Below are 12923 nucleotides of genomic sequence, written 5' to 3' on the forward strand. Positions count from 1 at the left end.
GAAGGAAACTTGGCTGTGGAGAAAATCTGAGCAAGGCAGGCCTGTAGCAACAGGCAAATGCACCTCACAAAGGAAGGAAGAGGTGTGAGAAGAGGGTGAACCTGGGCCTAGAGCCCACGCCTTATGCTGGTTACCTTGGATGTCTATTATGCTCAGAAATACTCCTCAGCCTGTGCACACATCTCTTTCTAAATCTGATCATCCTTTCATGGGGACCACTAATAAGTCCATCAGTAAATACAGCGTCCATTACATTAAACACTTAAAAACACACTTTCCTCCAGAATGCACCTGATCCTACCAGGTTGAAGCCCCGGCTAGCCGGATAGCCATTTGGTCTTTCTACTGAAATTCAGAATGACACATTTCCCAGGGGCTCTGGAAGCCGTTTGAAAATGGCATCAAATTCAGTTATAAACTCATTTTCTGAATTGCTTTTCCCAAGCCTGTTTGCATGACCCATCCTCCAAGCACAGTTCAAAATCTATTGACTCTATTAGCCATACTGAGACTGACTGGTTGTCATCTCAGTTGACAAAGTCTTTTTTACCTTCATTATAACACTGCTTACAACCTGAACCATCTGCTCTATTACAACTGAAAAGATACACAGCAAAGATAAGATCTTTCTTCTCGTCTTTCACAACACCCTGCAGTATGCTTTGTGTACAGTATGTGCTCCATAAAACAGGGAAGATGAAGTTGTTAAAAGGGGAGAAGAAAGACCAGAAAGGAGCCATTTCTCTGGGTTTTTGATGAAAAGAATAATAATTCTATTATCATTTTATTTCAAATGGCTCAGGTAAGAAGGCTAATAAGTTGCATTTTAATGATTTATTTTCACTATACTGGCTTCTTGATTTTTAAATTATAAATTTTTAGTTATCTTGATAGTGAATGAGACATCACTAAAAGAAAGGAACAAAAAGATAATGATATTTGCCAACATGTTGAACTCTGAAGATGAACCCTGTGATTAGTGTTTTATATGCATATTGTCATTTAACCCTCATAATAATTCAAAGAAATAGGTATTGGAGATCAAACCAAATCTTAAAGGAAATCAACCCTGAATATTCATTGGAAGGATTGATGCTGAAGCTGAAGTTCCAATACTTTGGCCACCTGATGGGAAGAGTCAACTCATTGGAAAAGACCCCAATGCTGGGAAAGATTGAGGGCAGGAGAAGAAGGGGATGACAGAGGATGTGATGGTTGGATGCCATCACTGAGTCAATGGATAGGAGTTTGAGCAAACTCCAGGAGATGGTGAAGGACAGGGAAGCCTGGCGTGCTACAGTCCCCAGGATCACAAAGAGTCAGACACAGCTGAGAGACTGAACAACAAATCCTCTTTCTGCAATAGACAGTCTTAAATAGGAAAAGTAATCCTCCCATGGTCACAGCACTAGTAATCTGTAGATCTCTAAGTTTCAAGCCCCAAGTCCTACCGACATCAGACTTCTCATCTACTTGTTCTACCAACCTGAGGTTCAGAGAAAATATAGGCACAACACTAAAAATACATGTTTTCCCAGAGAGTTTTTCAAATGCTATCTAAAGAACTTATTTTCAGGTAAGTTGCTTACCGAGGATTTGTAAGTATATTAATTCTCTCCTTTGTATGGATCTTTCTAGGGTTATGTAGATATGGCCTTAGCACGTAGCATGGGACCAAACTCACAGATGATATTTAGTAAATACTCATTGAATTCATAGTTTTGGTCAATTAATATAATAGTTTTGAATTCTAATTTCTTCAAGAGTAAGTAATAAAATGACTTGGAAAACTGGTGTGAAGAATAAAATTGCAATTATAACATTACTTCTATAAATATCAAAAGCTAGATGCTGAATGGATAGATTCAATGTGTTTTTATCGAATCAAAAACTTAAAACATCTCTTGGGTCCATTCTACTGTTCTTACCTTCCCGGATGGCTGTAAATGGGACTCCTTCCTCTGCATTCATACTGATGACTTTTAAAGCCACTAGTTGTCCATTTATCCTGGAAGAGTCGGGGTGGGGGGGAAGGGCCCACATTTGTCAACATGGCTCATAGTAGCAATTTGTACTAAAGATGGCTTAACAAAGGTAACTTTCCTTCAAATTCTGTTCCAGCATATAAAATGTACAATTTTCTCAAAATAAAAAGTTTTAAAAGTCATATGTATGTATCAAACCATTGTTTTCTCTTTACCAAAGTGATATATATTCATTTCAGAAAATATGGAGAATATAGGAAAGCACAGAAGACAAACCCAACACAGCCATCCTCATATTTCGATGTATATTGTTCCTTTTATTTACCATTGTGCACTGATTTGAGCCATCCTTATTTTTCATCTTAACTATTGTAATGAACTCCTAACAGTGTTTCTGCTTGTATGTTTGTACCCCTACCATCTACTCCCAATGGCAGTTCAGGGAATCTTTTTAAAGTGAAAGTCAAAACAAGTCACTTTTGTGCTCAAAACCCAACATTGTCTCCACATCTCATCCTGAATAAAAGTCAAATTCTTAAAATCGGATCCTAGGTGCTACCTATCCTGTCCAGTCCCACCATTCTCTCTCTCTTCATCACCTCCTACTCTCCAGTTATTCATTATTCTGTTTGCTGATGTAAGCTAAATGCCAGAAAACAGAGAAGATTTTAATGCAAGTGTAACTATACTGTTTTTTTAATACAGTGGATTTTATATCATATTATTAGTTTTTTTCTCCATTTAACTTCTAGTCATTTTTGTATTATGTGATATTTAATAATAACATTTTATCAGATAAATATGCTATGATGGATGTGTTTTGCCAGTTCCAAATATTTTAATATTGTCTCTAAATTTTGACTATTGTAAAAATACCCTGACAATCATATTTGTTTGCATTTGCAGGCAAGTCTTTTCACACAGCCTCTGTTATTTTTCCAGGGTTGAGGTAGAATTGCTAAATCAGAGTATGCAGCACACAAGTTTTTATTGTTTTGCACACATGTTCCCAAATTTTGTCACAGAGTGGTCGCACCACTAACTGGTCATGAGGCTGGCCATTCTAGCACCCACTCACTGACACCAGACAGATTCTTTGCTTTTTGTTGTTGTTGCTTCAATATTTCATTTTTTAGACCAGTTTTAGATTTACAGAAAAGTTGGGAAATAGTACAGAAGGTTCCCATATACCTGACATCCATTTTCTTCTATTGTTATCATACTTATATTAGTATCATACATTTGTTGAATTAATGAGGTAATATTGATACATAATTATTAATAAAGTCCATAGTTTATTAGAAATTCTTTAGGGTATTTTTGCAGTAAAATTGTATTGCTTGTCGTGGGTTGCACTGTAAATTGGTAAAATTTGGGAGAGTATAACTAACTCAGTTGGTAAAGAATCTGCCTGCAATTCAGGAGACCTTGGGTGGGGGAGATCCACTGGAGGGGGACAGGCTACCCACTCCAGTATTATTGGGCTTCCTTTGTGGCTCAGCTGGTAAAGAATCAGCCTGCAACGCAGGAGACCTGAGTTTGATCCCTGGGTGGGTTGGGAAGATCCCCTGGAGAAGGGAAAGGCTGCCCACTCCAGTATTCTGGCCTGGAGCATTCCATGGACTGTATGGGGGGGTCACAAAGAGTCGGACATGACTGAGCGACTTTCACTTTTCAACATGATCATGGGATTCTGTCATAACTCAGTATTGCAGCGTATGCCTGCAATACAGGAGACCCAGATTCTATTCCTGGGTGGAAAAGATCTTCTGGAGAAGGAAATAGCAGCCCACTCCAGTATTCTTGCCTGGAGAATCCTACAGACAGAGAAGCCTGGCGGGCTGCAGTCCATGGGCTTGCAAGAGTCAAACACAACCTAACAACTAAACACCACCATAACATGATCACACATATGAAAAGCCATGAGATCATCATCCTCAGGATTTTCCCCAATAATGTTAATTAACAAAGATTTTTAATAATTCCAAGTAATGAAAGACATTGTCTGTTGTGTTAATTACAATAGAGAAAAAAATAGAAATAGCTGAAATGTTCAACATTAGAGAAACAGTTAAAAAATTTGTGGTACATTAGTATAGAAGAGTATTTTGCATTCATAACAAAAGTTAAGTCCAGAGGCATATAGAAAGAAACATGAGGCTTCAGTGGCTGGGTGGTAAAGAATCTGCCTGCCAATACAGGGGGAGATACGGGCTTGACCCCTGGGTCTGGGAAGATCCCACATGCCACAGAGCAACTAAGCCTGTGGACCACAACTACTGAGCCTTGCTCTAGCACCGAGGACCACAACTACTGAGCTACACATCTCGCAAGTACTGGAGCCTGCATCCCCTAGAGCTCGCGCTCCGCAACGAGACAGGCCGCTGCAACTAGAGAATGGCCCCTGCTTACCGCAACTTGAGAAAAGCCCACGCAGCAACACAGACTGAGTATGGTCAAAAATAAACTAATTAAATTAAAAAAAATAAAGATTTATGATAATATGAACAATAGAATACATAACAGCACACACACCGTATTTGTAACGAAATAATCTATGTGCGTGTGGAAGACAAAATGCACAGGTGCATATGGCTATGCTAAAGGGATGGAATGATTATACAGTAGATGATTTTTAAGTTTTAAAAATTCATTTGCTGTTGTATGTTGCCTTTTAAAATAGCATTTACAAGTTTATTACAACTTTCCAATTTCATTTCAAAATGCTTTCTCACAGAAACTATTCTTTCTAGATATGTATAAATTTATGAAAATCAATTTACCTCTCTTAGTCTTTTCAAAAACTGAGATATATAGCATTGTATATTCATATACAATATATATACATTGTATATATATAAACCCTGTAAGTTTAAGGTATGCAACAGGTTGACTTGATACATTTACATACTGCAATATGATTACTAGGATTTCTTTAGTTTTTACCTGATGTCCTTTTTCTATTCTATGATCTCATCTAGGACACAACATTGCATTTAGTTGTCATGTCTCTTTAGGCACCTCTTGGCTGTGACAATTTCCCAGACTTTCCTTGTTTTTGATGACACTGACAATTTAGAGGAGTACTGGTCAAGTGTTTTGTAGGATACCTCTTTATTGGAATTTTTCTGATGTTTTTCTTATGATTAGACCATGGTGATAGGTTTTGGTTTTGTCACATCATATTAGAGGCACATGCTGTCATCATAATAGGTGACTTTTGGTGTGGCCGTAATCACTTGGCTCAGGTAATATCTCTCAGGTTTTTTCACTGTGAATTTATTCTCCCCCAATCCCTTTCCATACGATATTTTGGGGGAATGTCACTCTCAGTAGCCCACACTTCAAGAGTAGAAAGTTATGCTCTGCCAGCTTGAAGGTAGAATAGTTACATAAATTTTCTGGAAATTGCCTCTTCTCTCCCATTTATTAATTAACCAAACTACTTATTAATAGCAGTTTGAACTCATAGATGTTCATTTTATACTTTGGGTTACAACCCAATACTACTTTATTTTGTTGCTCAAAATTTTCCACATTTGTTCTTTGGGAGCTTTTTCAGTTGGCTTCGGGGTCCCTTTGACATATTTCCACAAATGTGGGGCTTGTTTATCAGGTGCATGTTTTATCTTCTGTTTTGGTCTTTTTAAAAGGTGAAAAGGATGATTCCATTTTAATTTCTATTCCTTTAACTACTTGTGGAACTGAATTTTTATAAGCTTATTGGTCTTTTATGTTTTTTTGTAGTTCACCTATTTGTCCATTTTGGGGGGAAGTATTTTGCATATACCTCTTACCAGTTTCTTTTGTTTGCCTTATCATTTCTTTGAAATTTTAAACTTTAAATGTCTTATGACATTCAGTATTTTCCAAAATGCTTTACTCAGAGAATAGGTCTGTGAAGTTTTCCCCACCCCCTATGCTAAAAATTTTCTGGTCAAATATGAAAGTGAAGTCACTCAGTCATGTCCGACTCTTTGCGACCCCATGAACTGTAGCCCTCCAGGCTCCTCCATCCATGGGATTCTCCAGGCAAGAATATTGGAGTGGGTTTCCATTTCCTCCTCCAGGGATCTTCCTGACCCAGGGATTGAACTCAGGTCTCCTGCATTGCAGGCAGACTCTTTACCCTCTGAGCCACCAGGGAAGTCAAATATGTTTAGAAAATGCTTTATACTTTAAAACTTTTCTTAATTTTTTTTAGACAGTCATGCTATACATCAACATTTTGAAGATGCTGAGAGCACCTATGATGAAGGATCACATTATTTTTTGATCTAGGGTTACCTGTGTCAATTTGACCATGGTAACTGTTTCAGTGAACCTCTATTAAAGTATCTCAGAATCGAGGGGTCCCTAGAATGTGCTTGGATGGATCGGCCACCATGAACACGTCCAATCTTCCCTAACAGGTTCTGACTTAAGAGCTATGCACAGACAGACCTTTCCAGTCTAGAAGTTACATAGACTGCCCTTGTTTATTTTTCCAGCTCTTGCATGTTTCTTTTCAACTCCTTTACCCACTGGGGATTCATATTGTCTATCTACCTTTTCCGAATTGCTAGCAATCATCCAACTCCATTTACTGAACTGTCTTTTCTCCCTGCTGATTTGACATGCCACCGTGATTGTATATTCAGTTCGGTTCAGTCACTCAGTCATGTCCAACTCTTTGTGACCCCATGGACTGCAGCATACCAGGCTTCCCTGTCCATCACCAACTCCCGGAGCTTGCTCAAACTCATGTCCATCAGGTTGGTGATGCCATTCAACCATCTCATCCTCTGTCGTCCCCTTCTCCTCCTGCCTTCAATCCCTCCCAGCATCAGGGTCTTTTCCAATGAGTCAGGTCTTTGCATCTGGTGGCCAAAGTATTGGAGTTTCAGCTTCAGCATCAGTCCTTCCAATGAATATTCAGGACTGATTTCCTTTAGGATGGACTGGTTGGATCTCCCTGCAGTCTAAGGGGCTCTCAAGGGTCTTCTCCAACATTACAGTTCAAAAGCATTAATTCTTTGGCACTCACCTTTCTTTATAGTCCAACTCTGACATCCATACATGACTACTGTAAAAACCATAGCTTTCACTAGACAGACCTTTGTTGGCAAAGTAGTGTCTGCTTTTTAATATGCTGTCTAGATTTGTCATAGCTTTTCTTCCAAGGAGCAAGCATCTTTTAAATTACATGGCTGCAGTCACCATCTGCAGTGATTTTGGAGCCCCCCAAAATAAAGTCTGTCATTGTTTCCATTGTTTCCCATCTATTTGCCATGAAGTGATGGGGCCAGATGCTGTGATCTTAATTTTCTGCACGTTGAGTTTTAAGCCAACTTTTTCACTCTCCTCTTTCACTTTCATCAAGAAGCTCTTTAGTTCCTCTTTGCTTTCTGCCATAAGGTGGTGTCACCTGTGTATCTGAGGTTATTGATATTTCTCCCAGCAATCATGAGAACCCCATGAACAGTGATTGTATATTAGATCTTACTAATACTTGGATTTGTGACTCTTTGGGGCTTTCCAAATCATATTTCTTTGATCTGTCTTTTCTTATACTCATGCTACACTATTTTAATTATTGTAGTGTTTGAACATATTTCAGTTCAGTTCAGTTCAGTTCAGTCGCTCAGTCGTGTCTGACTCTTTGCGACCCCATGAATCGCAGCCCGCCAAGCCTCCCTGTCCATCACAAACTCCCGGAGTTTACTCAAACTCATGTCCATCGAGTTGGTGATGCCATCCAGCCATCTCATCCTCTGTCATCCCCTTCTCCTCCGGCCCCCAATCCCTCCCAGCATCAGGGTCTTTTCCAATGAGTCAACTCTTCGCATGAGGTGGCCAAAGTATTGCGGTTTCAGCTTCAGCATCAGTCCTTCCAATGAACACCCAGGACTTATCTCCTTTAGGATGGACTGGTTGGATCTCCTTGCAGTCCAAGGGACTCTCGAGTCTTCTCCAACACCATAGTTCAAAAGCATCAATTTTTTGGTACTCAGCTTTCTTCACAGTCCAACTCTCACATCCATACATGACCACTGGAAAAACCATAGCCTTGACTAGATGGACCTTTGTTGGCAAAGTAATGTCTCTGTTTTTTTTTTTTTTTTTTTGTCTCTGTTTTTTAATATGCTATCTAGGTTGGTCATAACTTCCCTTCCCAGGAGTAAGCGTCTTTTAATTTCATGGCTGCAGTCACCATCCGCAGTGACCTTGGAGCCCCCAAAAATAAAGTCTGACACTGTTTCCACTATCTCTCCATCTATTTCCCATTAGGTGATGGGACTGGATGCCATGATCTTAGTTTTCTGAATGTTAAGCTTTAAGCCAACTTTTTCACTCTCCTCTTTCAGTTTCATCCAGAGGCTTTTTAGTTCCTCTTCACTTTCTGCCATAAGGGTAGAAAGTGCATATCTGAGGTATTGAACATATTTAGAATATATTAAAACTCTAGATTACAGAATCATTAACATCTTTGTATTACTAGATTTTTTAATCTAAATATCCTTACAGAGTCCCTGGAATGATCTACAAGACCCTACACAATGGCCCTACTGTATCTGCAACTCCTCCTACCTTCAAGTATTTCCACCCACTGCCTCCAATGCCAGGCATGCTCCGGCCTCAGGGGTTTGCTGCTTGCTGTTCCCTCTGCCTGAGGTCCTCTTCCACTACACACCCACGCAGTTGATGCCTCACCTTTGTCAGAATCTCCATTCAAGTATTCCCTTCTCAGTGAGCCCGCCTCTCATCACTCTGTTTAAAATAGTAATTCACCACCCCATGCCGGCACTCCCTATTCCTCTTCCCTGTTTTATTCTTTTCCAACATTTTCACCCTTTGACAAACTTGGTCAAAGAGTTTGTTTATTGCCTCTCTTATCACCACTAGAACATACAGTCCATACTTATCACTTTTTTCCTCCAGTGAATCCTTATTGGCTAAATTAGTGCCTGGCACATAGTAAGTAGGGCTTCCCTGGTAGCTCATGGTAAAGAATCCACCCTGCCAATGCAGGAGATGCTGGTTCAGTCCCTGGGTCAGGAAGATTCTCTGGAGAAGGAAATGGCAACCCACTCCAGTATTCTTGCCTGGGTAATCCCATGGACAGAGGAGCCTGACAGGCTACAGTCTACGAAGTTGCAAAAGAAATGAACACGACTCAGTGACTAAACCACAGCAACAACATGGTAAGTGCTTAATAAATACGAGTAGAATGAATGCCTTTCTGGCTTTTTCAAGTCTTTTATGTCCTTTAGTAAATCTTATATATAAATCCTGATCATTTTTTAATACTAATGACTTTTTATTGTTATTTTAAGAATAATTTCCCCTACAACATTTTCCATTAAATGGTTATTGCTAATACATAAGACAATTATTAATAAGTATATTTTTATTTTTATAACTGATGACCTAGTTGTTCTATCTCACTATTTCAAGTTTCTTAGATGATTCTCTTGGGGTTTTTTAAGTAGACAATTCTATAATCCATAAAAATTATATTCAGTCTTTTTTCCTTGTTGCATTGGCTAGAATGCTTCTGATAATCTTTAACAATAGAAAATGATGAGCAGTCTTGCCCTATCTCTAACTTAATGGTGATGTCACTAGTATTGAACAAAGAAAAAGTGTATAAGTTGTTGATCTGAAATTACTCTACATCGTAATGAGTAATTATCATTCTATTCCTATTTTGTTTAGAGTTTAAAAACTAGTAATTGATGTTGAATTTATAAAATGCTTTCTTGACATCTATCTTTATGATATGTTTTAATTTGTTTTTAAATTATGAATATAATGCTTTTATGGTAAGAAATACAGTGAAAAGTTTGAGTGATCTTTCTCCATTCCAGTTTCAACAACTAAAACTAGCTACTTTTCAATAGTTCCTTTTAGATTTTTCCAGATTCCTCTAAGCACGTACAAATTTATACATGAACAGTGCTTTTTTTCCTAAATGAGATCATATATTGTTCTGTAACTTGCTTTTCTTCATATATGTCTATCTTATACTCTAGATGTTTGCATACTATTTCACTATATAGTAATAATTTAGCCAGTCCTCCATTAATGGATATTGGTAACCAGGTTTTCACCCCTTCTATTATAAATCTTGCCGCAATTAATATACGGTTACATACATCTCTGTGAACTTGGACAGAGTACATATTTCTAGTGTATTTTTCATTCTATTACTAGGATGAATCTTTTGAAGGAAATTTTTTATATTCTTAGTTCCTACGATAGTCTATGGAAGTGAGTTAAATCTTGTTTCTACATAATATATCTAAAATGGCATCTCCTCCAAACTCCCCTTTAACAAGTAAAAACAATACCACAAATATTAAGATATATAATAAATACTTAGTTTTGTAGTATTTATATTAAATTTTTAAAAATTAACATTTAACCACTTTGAGCCATTATTTTTCTCCACTGCAGTAACATAAATTAAAGAAATCAGACCTTCTTGACTATCCCACCTTGAAAAAGCAGTGAAGTTCATGACTCTCTCAAATATGTTTAACACAGTTTTTATTAACCAAAATGGGTATCCGCTTTCTGGATTAATAGTCTTTTTTATTCTCCAGCCATTTTTGTGTAATTTGCAAGTGTAGAAAACCCAGGATAAATCAATCTTTGCATATTAGGTCTTACTTTGTAGAAACCAACTTCAGTATCTTCTAAAAAGGCAAAGTAGAAGAAGGAAGGAGCAAACTCAAGGGTGTTAGTGAAACCGTTGTCGTGTTTCAGGAAGGATATGTGACACCTTACCCACTGTACTCCCCACCAAGTGATGGTCAGTAGTTGAGAAAATTTAATTTGAATTGAATCAAAAGGAGGAAAGGCTGATAAACATCTTAGTGGGCTGATTTTAATTGGGGCAAGGAAAGTTTGTCTTCTTTCAAGGCTACTTCAGTCATTGTCTTTCCCTATTGACAGTGGGGTCTTGTATAGGTCCTGAATTACTGCCATGTGTCAGCTGGCTTCATAATGTAAAATCCTGGGGGTGAGATCCTCATCTCTAAACTCTTTCCAAGCTAATGAGTCACTTACCTGCTAATCCCTTTGTAAACTGTAGCATAAGAACCTTCACCCAGCTTCTCCAAGTTCAAGTAAGATGAAGCTGCCCCAAAGGGGAGGCTCTTCCTCTGCATAAGGGGAATGAGGAGTGAGGAGTGGGAAAGAAAAGAGCATTTTTTTAGTGCTGACTATTCCCCCCAGAGAAATTAGACAGCATTGCAGAATGTGCTTGGGAAGGTCTGCTCAGTAATTGTCTTGGAAAAAAGGACCAGCCTTCCTAGACAAGCACACATTAAATTCCTCTTGATCAACCTCAGCTGCTCACTCACCCACTGAAAACCTTGCCTCAGATCTTCTTCCTGTAAAGAATCGCTGTTACTCCTCGGCCTTTTACTCTTGAACTTCCGGGCATGCACAGCCTGAAGTCCCCTGGGGTGAAATGAAGTCATGGAATATGATGCTTCTTTTAGGTCTGTTAGCTAGAGAAAAAGGAAAGTGCAGGAATAAAATTTATGCAAAGTCAAGACAATGGCTAGCTTAAACCACTTTTTCTTAATTTGCCTGTGTTAACTCTTCAAATCTTTTCTAAGCTTCCTACACCTCCAAAATGTACCTTTCTTGAACATCAGTTCCTTTGAAAAAACAAACAAAAAAACCCATAATGATATCAACTGCTAAAACACAACATTCTTTCTTTACCTAAAAATCTGTCTTTAAACACTTAGGTTAACCTAAATTTCTCTGATGGATGGGTTCCAATTTTTCTGTTAAACCTAGACTTTTCTTTTTCTTGTCCCTTTAATTTATCTCTTTAGGGGAATAACTTTCTTGTACAGCATTGCTGATAGCCATGAGCTAATTACTGAAAATTTTAATCCACAGGATACCAAATAGTGCAGCTTGTTTTTTGAGGTTCAGCTCACTAATTTAATACTTTAGAGATTTAAAGAGAATAACTTTCTTGACTGCAAGGCAAGCGAGTTTCATGCAGCCCAAAGCATGAAACACATGAGCATGCACATGTGCATGCACACAGCTCTAGGGTTATTTTTCCCTTTTGGCTTAAAAGAGAATCCCCGAATTTGATAGCAACAGCCACACATTCTTTGTGACTTTAATAGAATTTTCTTTTTATTGCCTTAGTTCTAGTGCAGGAAAATCAGACCCTGCTACAGAAAGGGAGCCTCTGGACTCTGTTTATCAATAGAGGAAGATGCTCCTGGGATAGGAATACCTCGATTGCAGCCTCCGTCGTCACAGGCGCACTCCTCTGACAGCTGGGTGCGTTGCCTCCCTCCCAACAGCGATGGCAGCTGCATCCAGGCTGCAGAGCCTTTGCACACAGCTCTTGACCCATAATCTTCTAGGTCCAAGGAGAACACCGGCGCTTGAACCTCTCTCCCTCTGTCTCCCCTGCCCTTGTTCACCAGAGGTCAGCAGCGGGGGAGCTTTCATGTGACTCGCATAAGAGCTCTGTCTGGAGCAGCCTCATGACTTCAGCAGTTTTTCTTGATCAGTGCAAGAGAGTGTATCTCAGAAAGGCAGCCGCCTGCATTCATAGGTGCACAAGGGACTCCAAGACAGCTAATGTTGGATAGAATAGACTTGGACACAACTCAAGTTCTTCCAGCCACAAGTTAGTGCCACTGGTATACACCTTTTTAATGAGTTTGCATTGCTTCTCCATGTTACTGAAAGTATTTATTAGACTTTCCTGGACATGTTGAGGAGTATTTTTTCCCTGCCTTTTATGTGAAGGTATTTTGTTTTTAAGACTTCAGAATAAACCTAACCAACTTTTAGTGGTCAAAGAAACCACAGAACCCTAGGAAGGCAAGAGAGCTGAACATATCTATTCATCTCTTTGCCTTCAAGTAACAGTGTAACTAATAATCCCAGAGGGGTACCCATTCATTC

The 12923-nt window shown here is 38.7% G+C and overlaps 1 protein-coding gene across 1 annotated transcript in view; it reads right to left on the minus strand.

The window, feature by feature from the left end:
• CDK15 (cyclin dependent kinase 15) overlaps positions 1–12363 on the minus strand; it is an 87423-nt gene extending 75060 nt beyond the window's left edge. Inside the window, exons 1-4 of the mRNA XM_043910630.1 lie at positions 12241–12363; positions 11336–11485; positions 11040–11134; positions 1929–2008 (exon numbers count right to left, since the gene is read on the minus strand). Coding sequence (XP_043766565.1) covers positions 1929–2008; positions 11040–11134; positions 11336–11485; positions 12241–12363 — 448 coding nt within the window. The remainder of the gene's footprint in view (positions 1–1928; positions 2009–11039; positions 11135–11335; positions 11486–12240) is intronic.
• Positions 12364–12923: the final 560 nt, after the last annotated feature.

The sequence above is a fragment of the Cervus elaphus genome, chromosome 8 (assembly GCF_910594005.1).
Source record: "Cervus elaphus chromosome 8, mCerEla1.1, whole genome shotgun sequence".
NCBI lineage: Eukaryota > Metazoa > Chordata > Mammalia > Artiodactyla > Cervidae > Cervus > Cervus elaphus.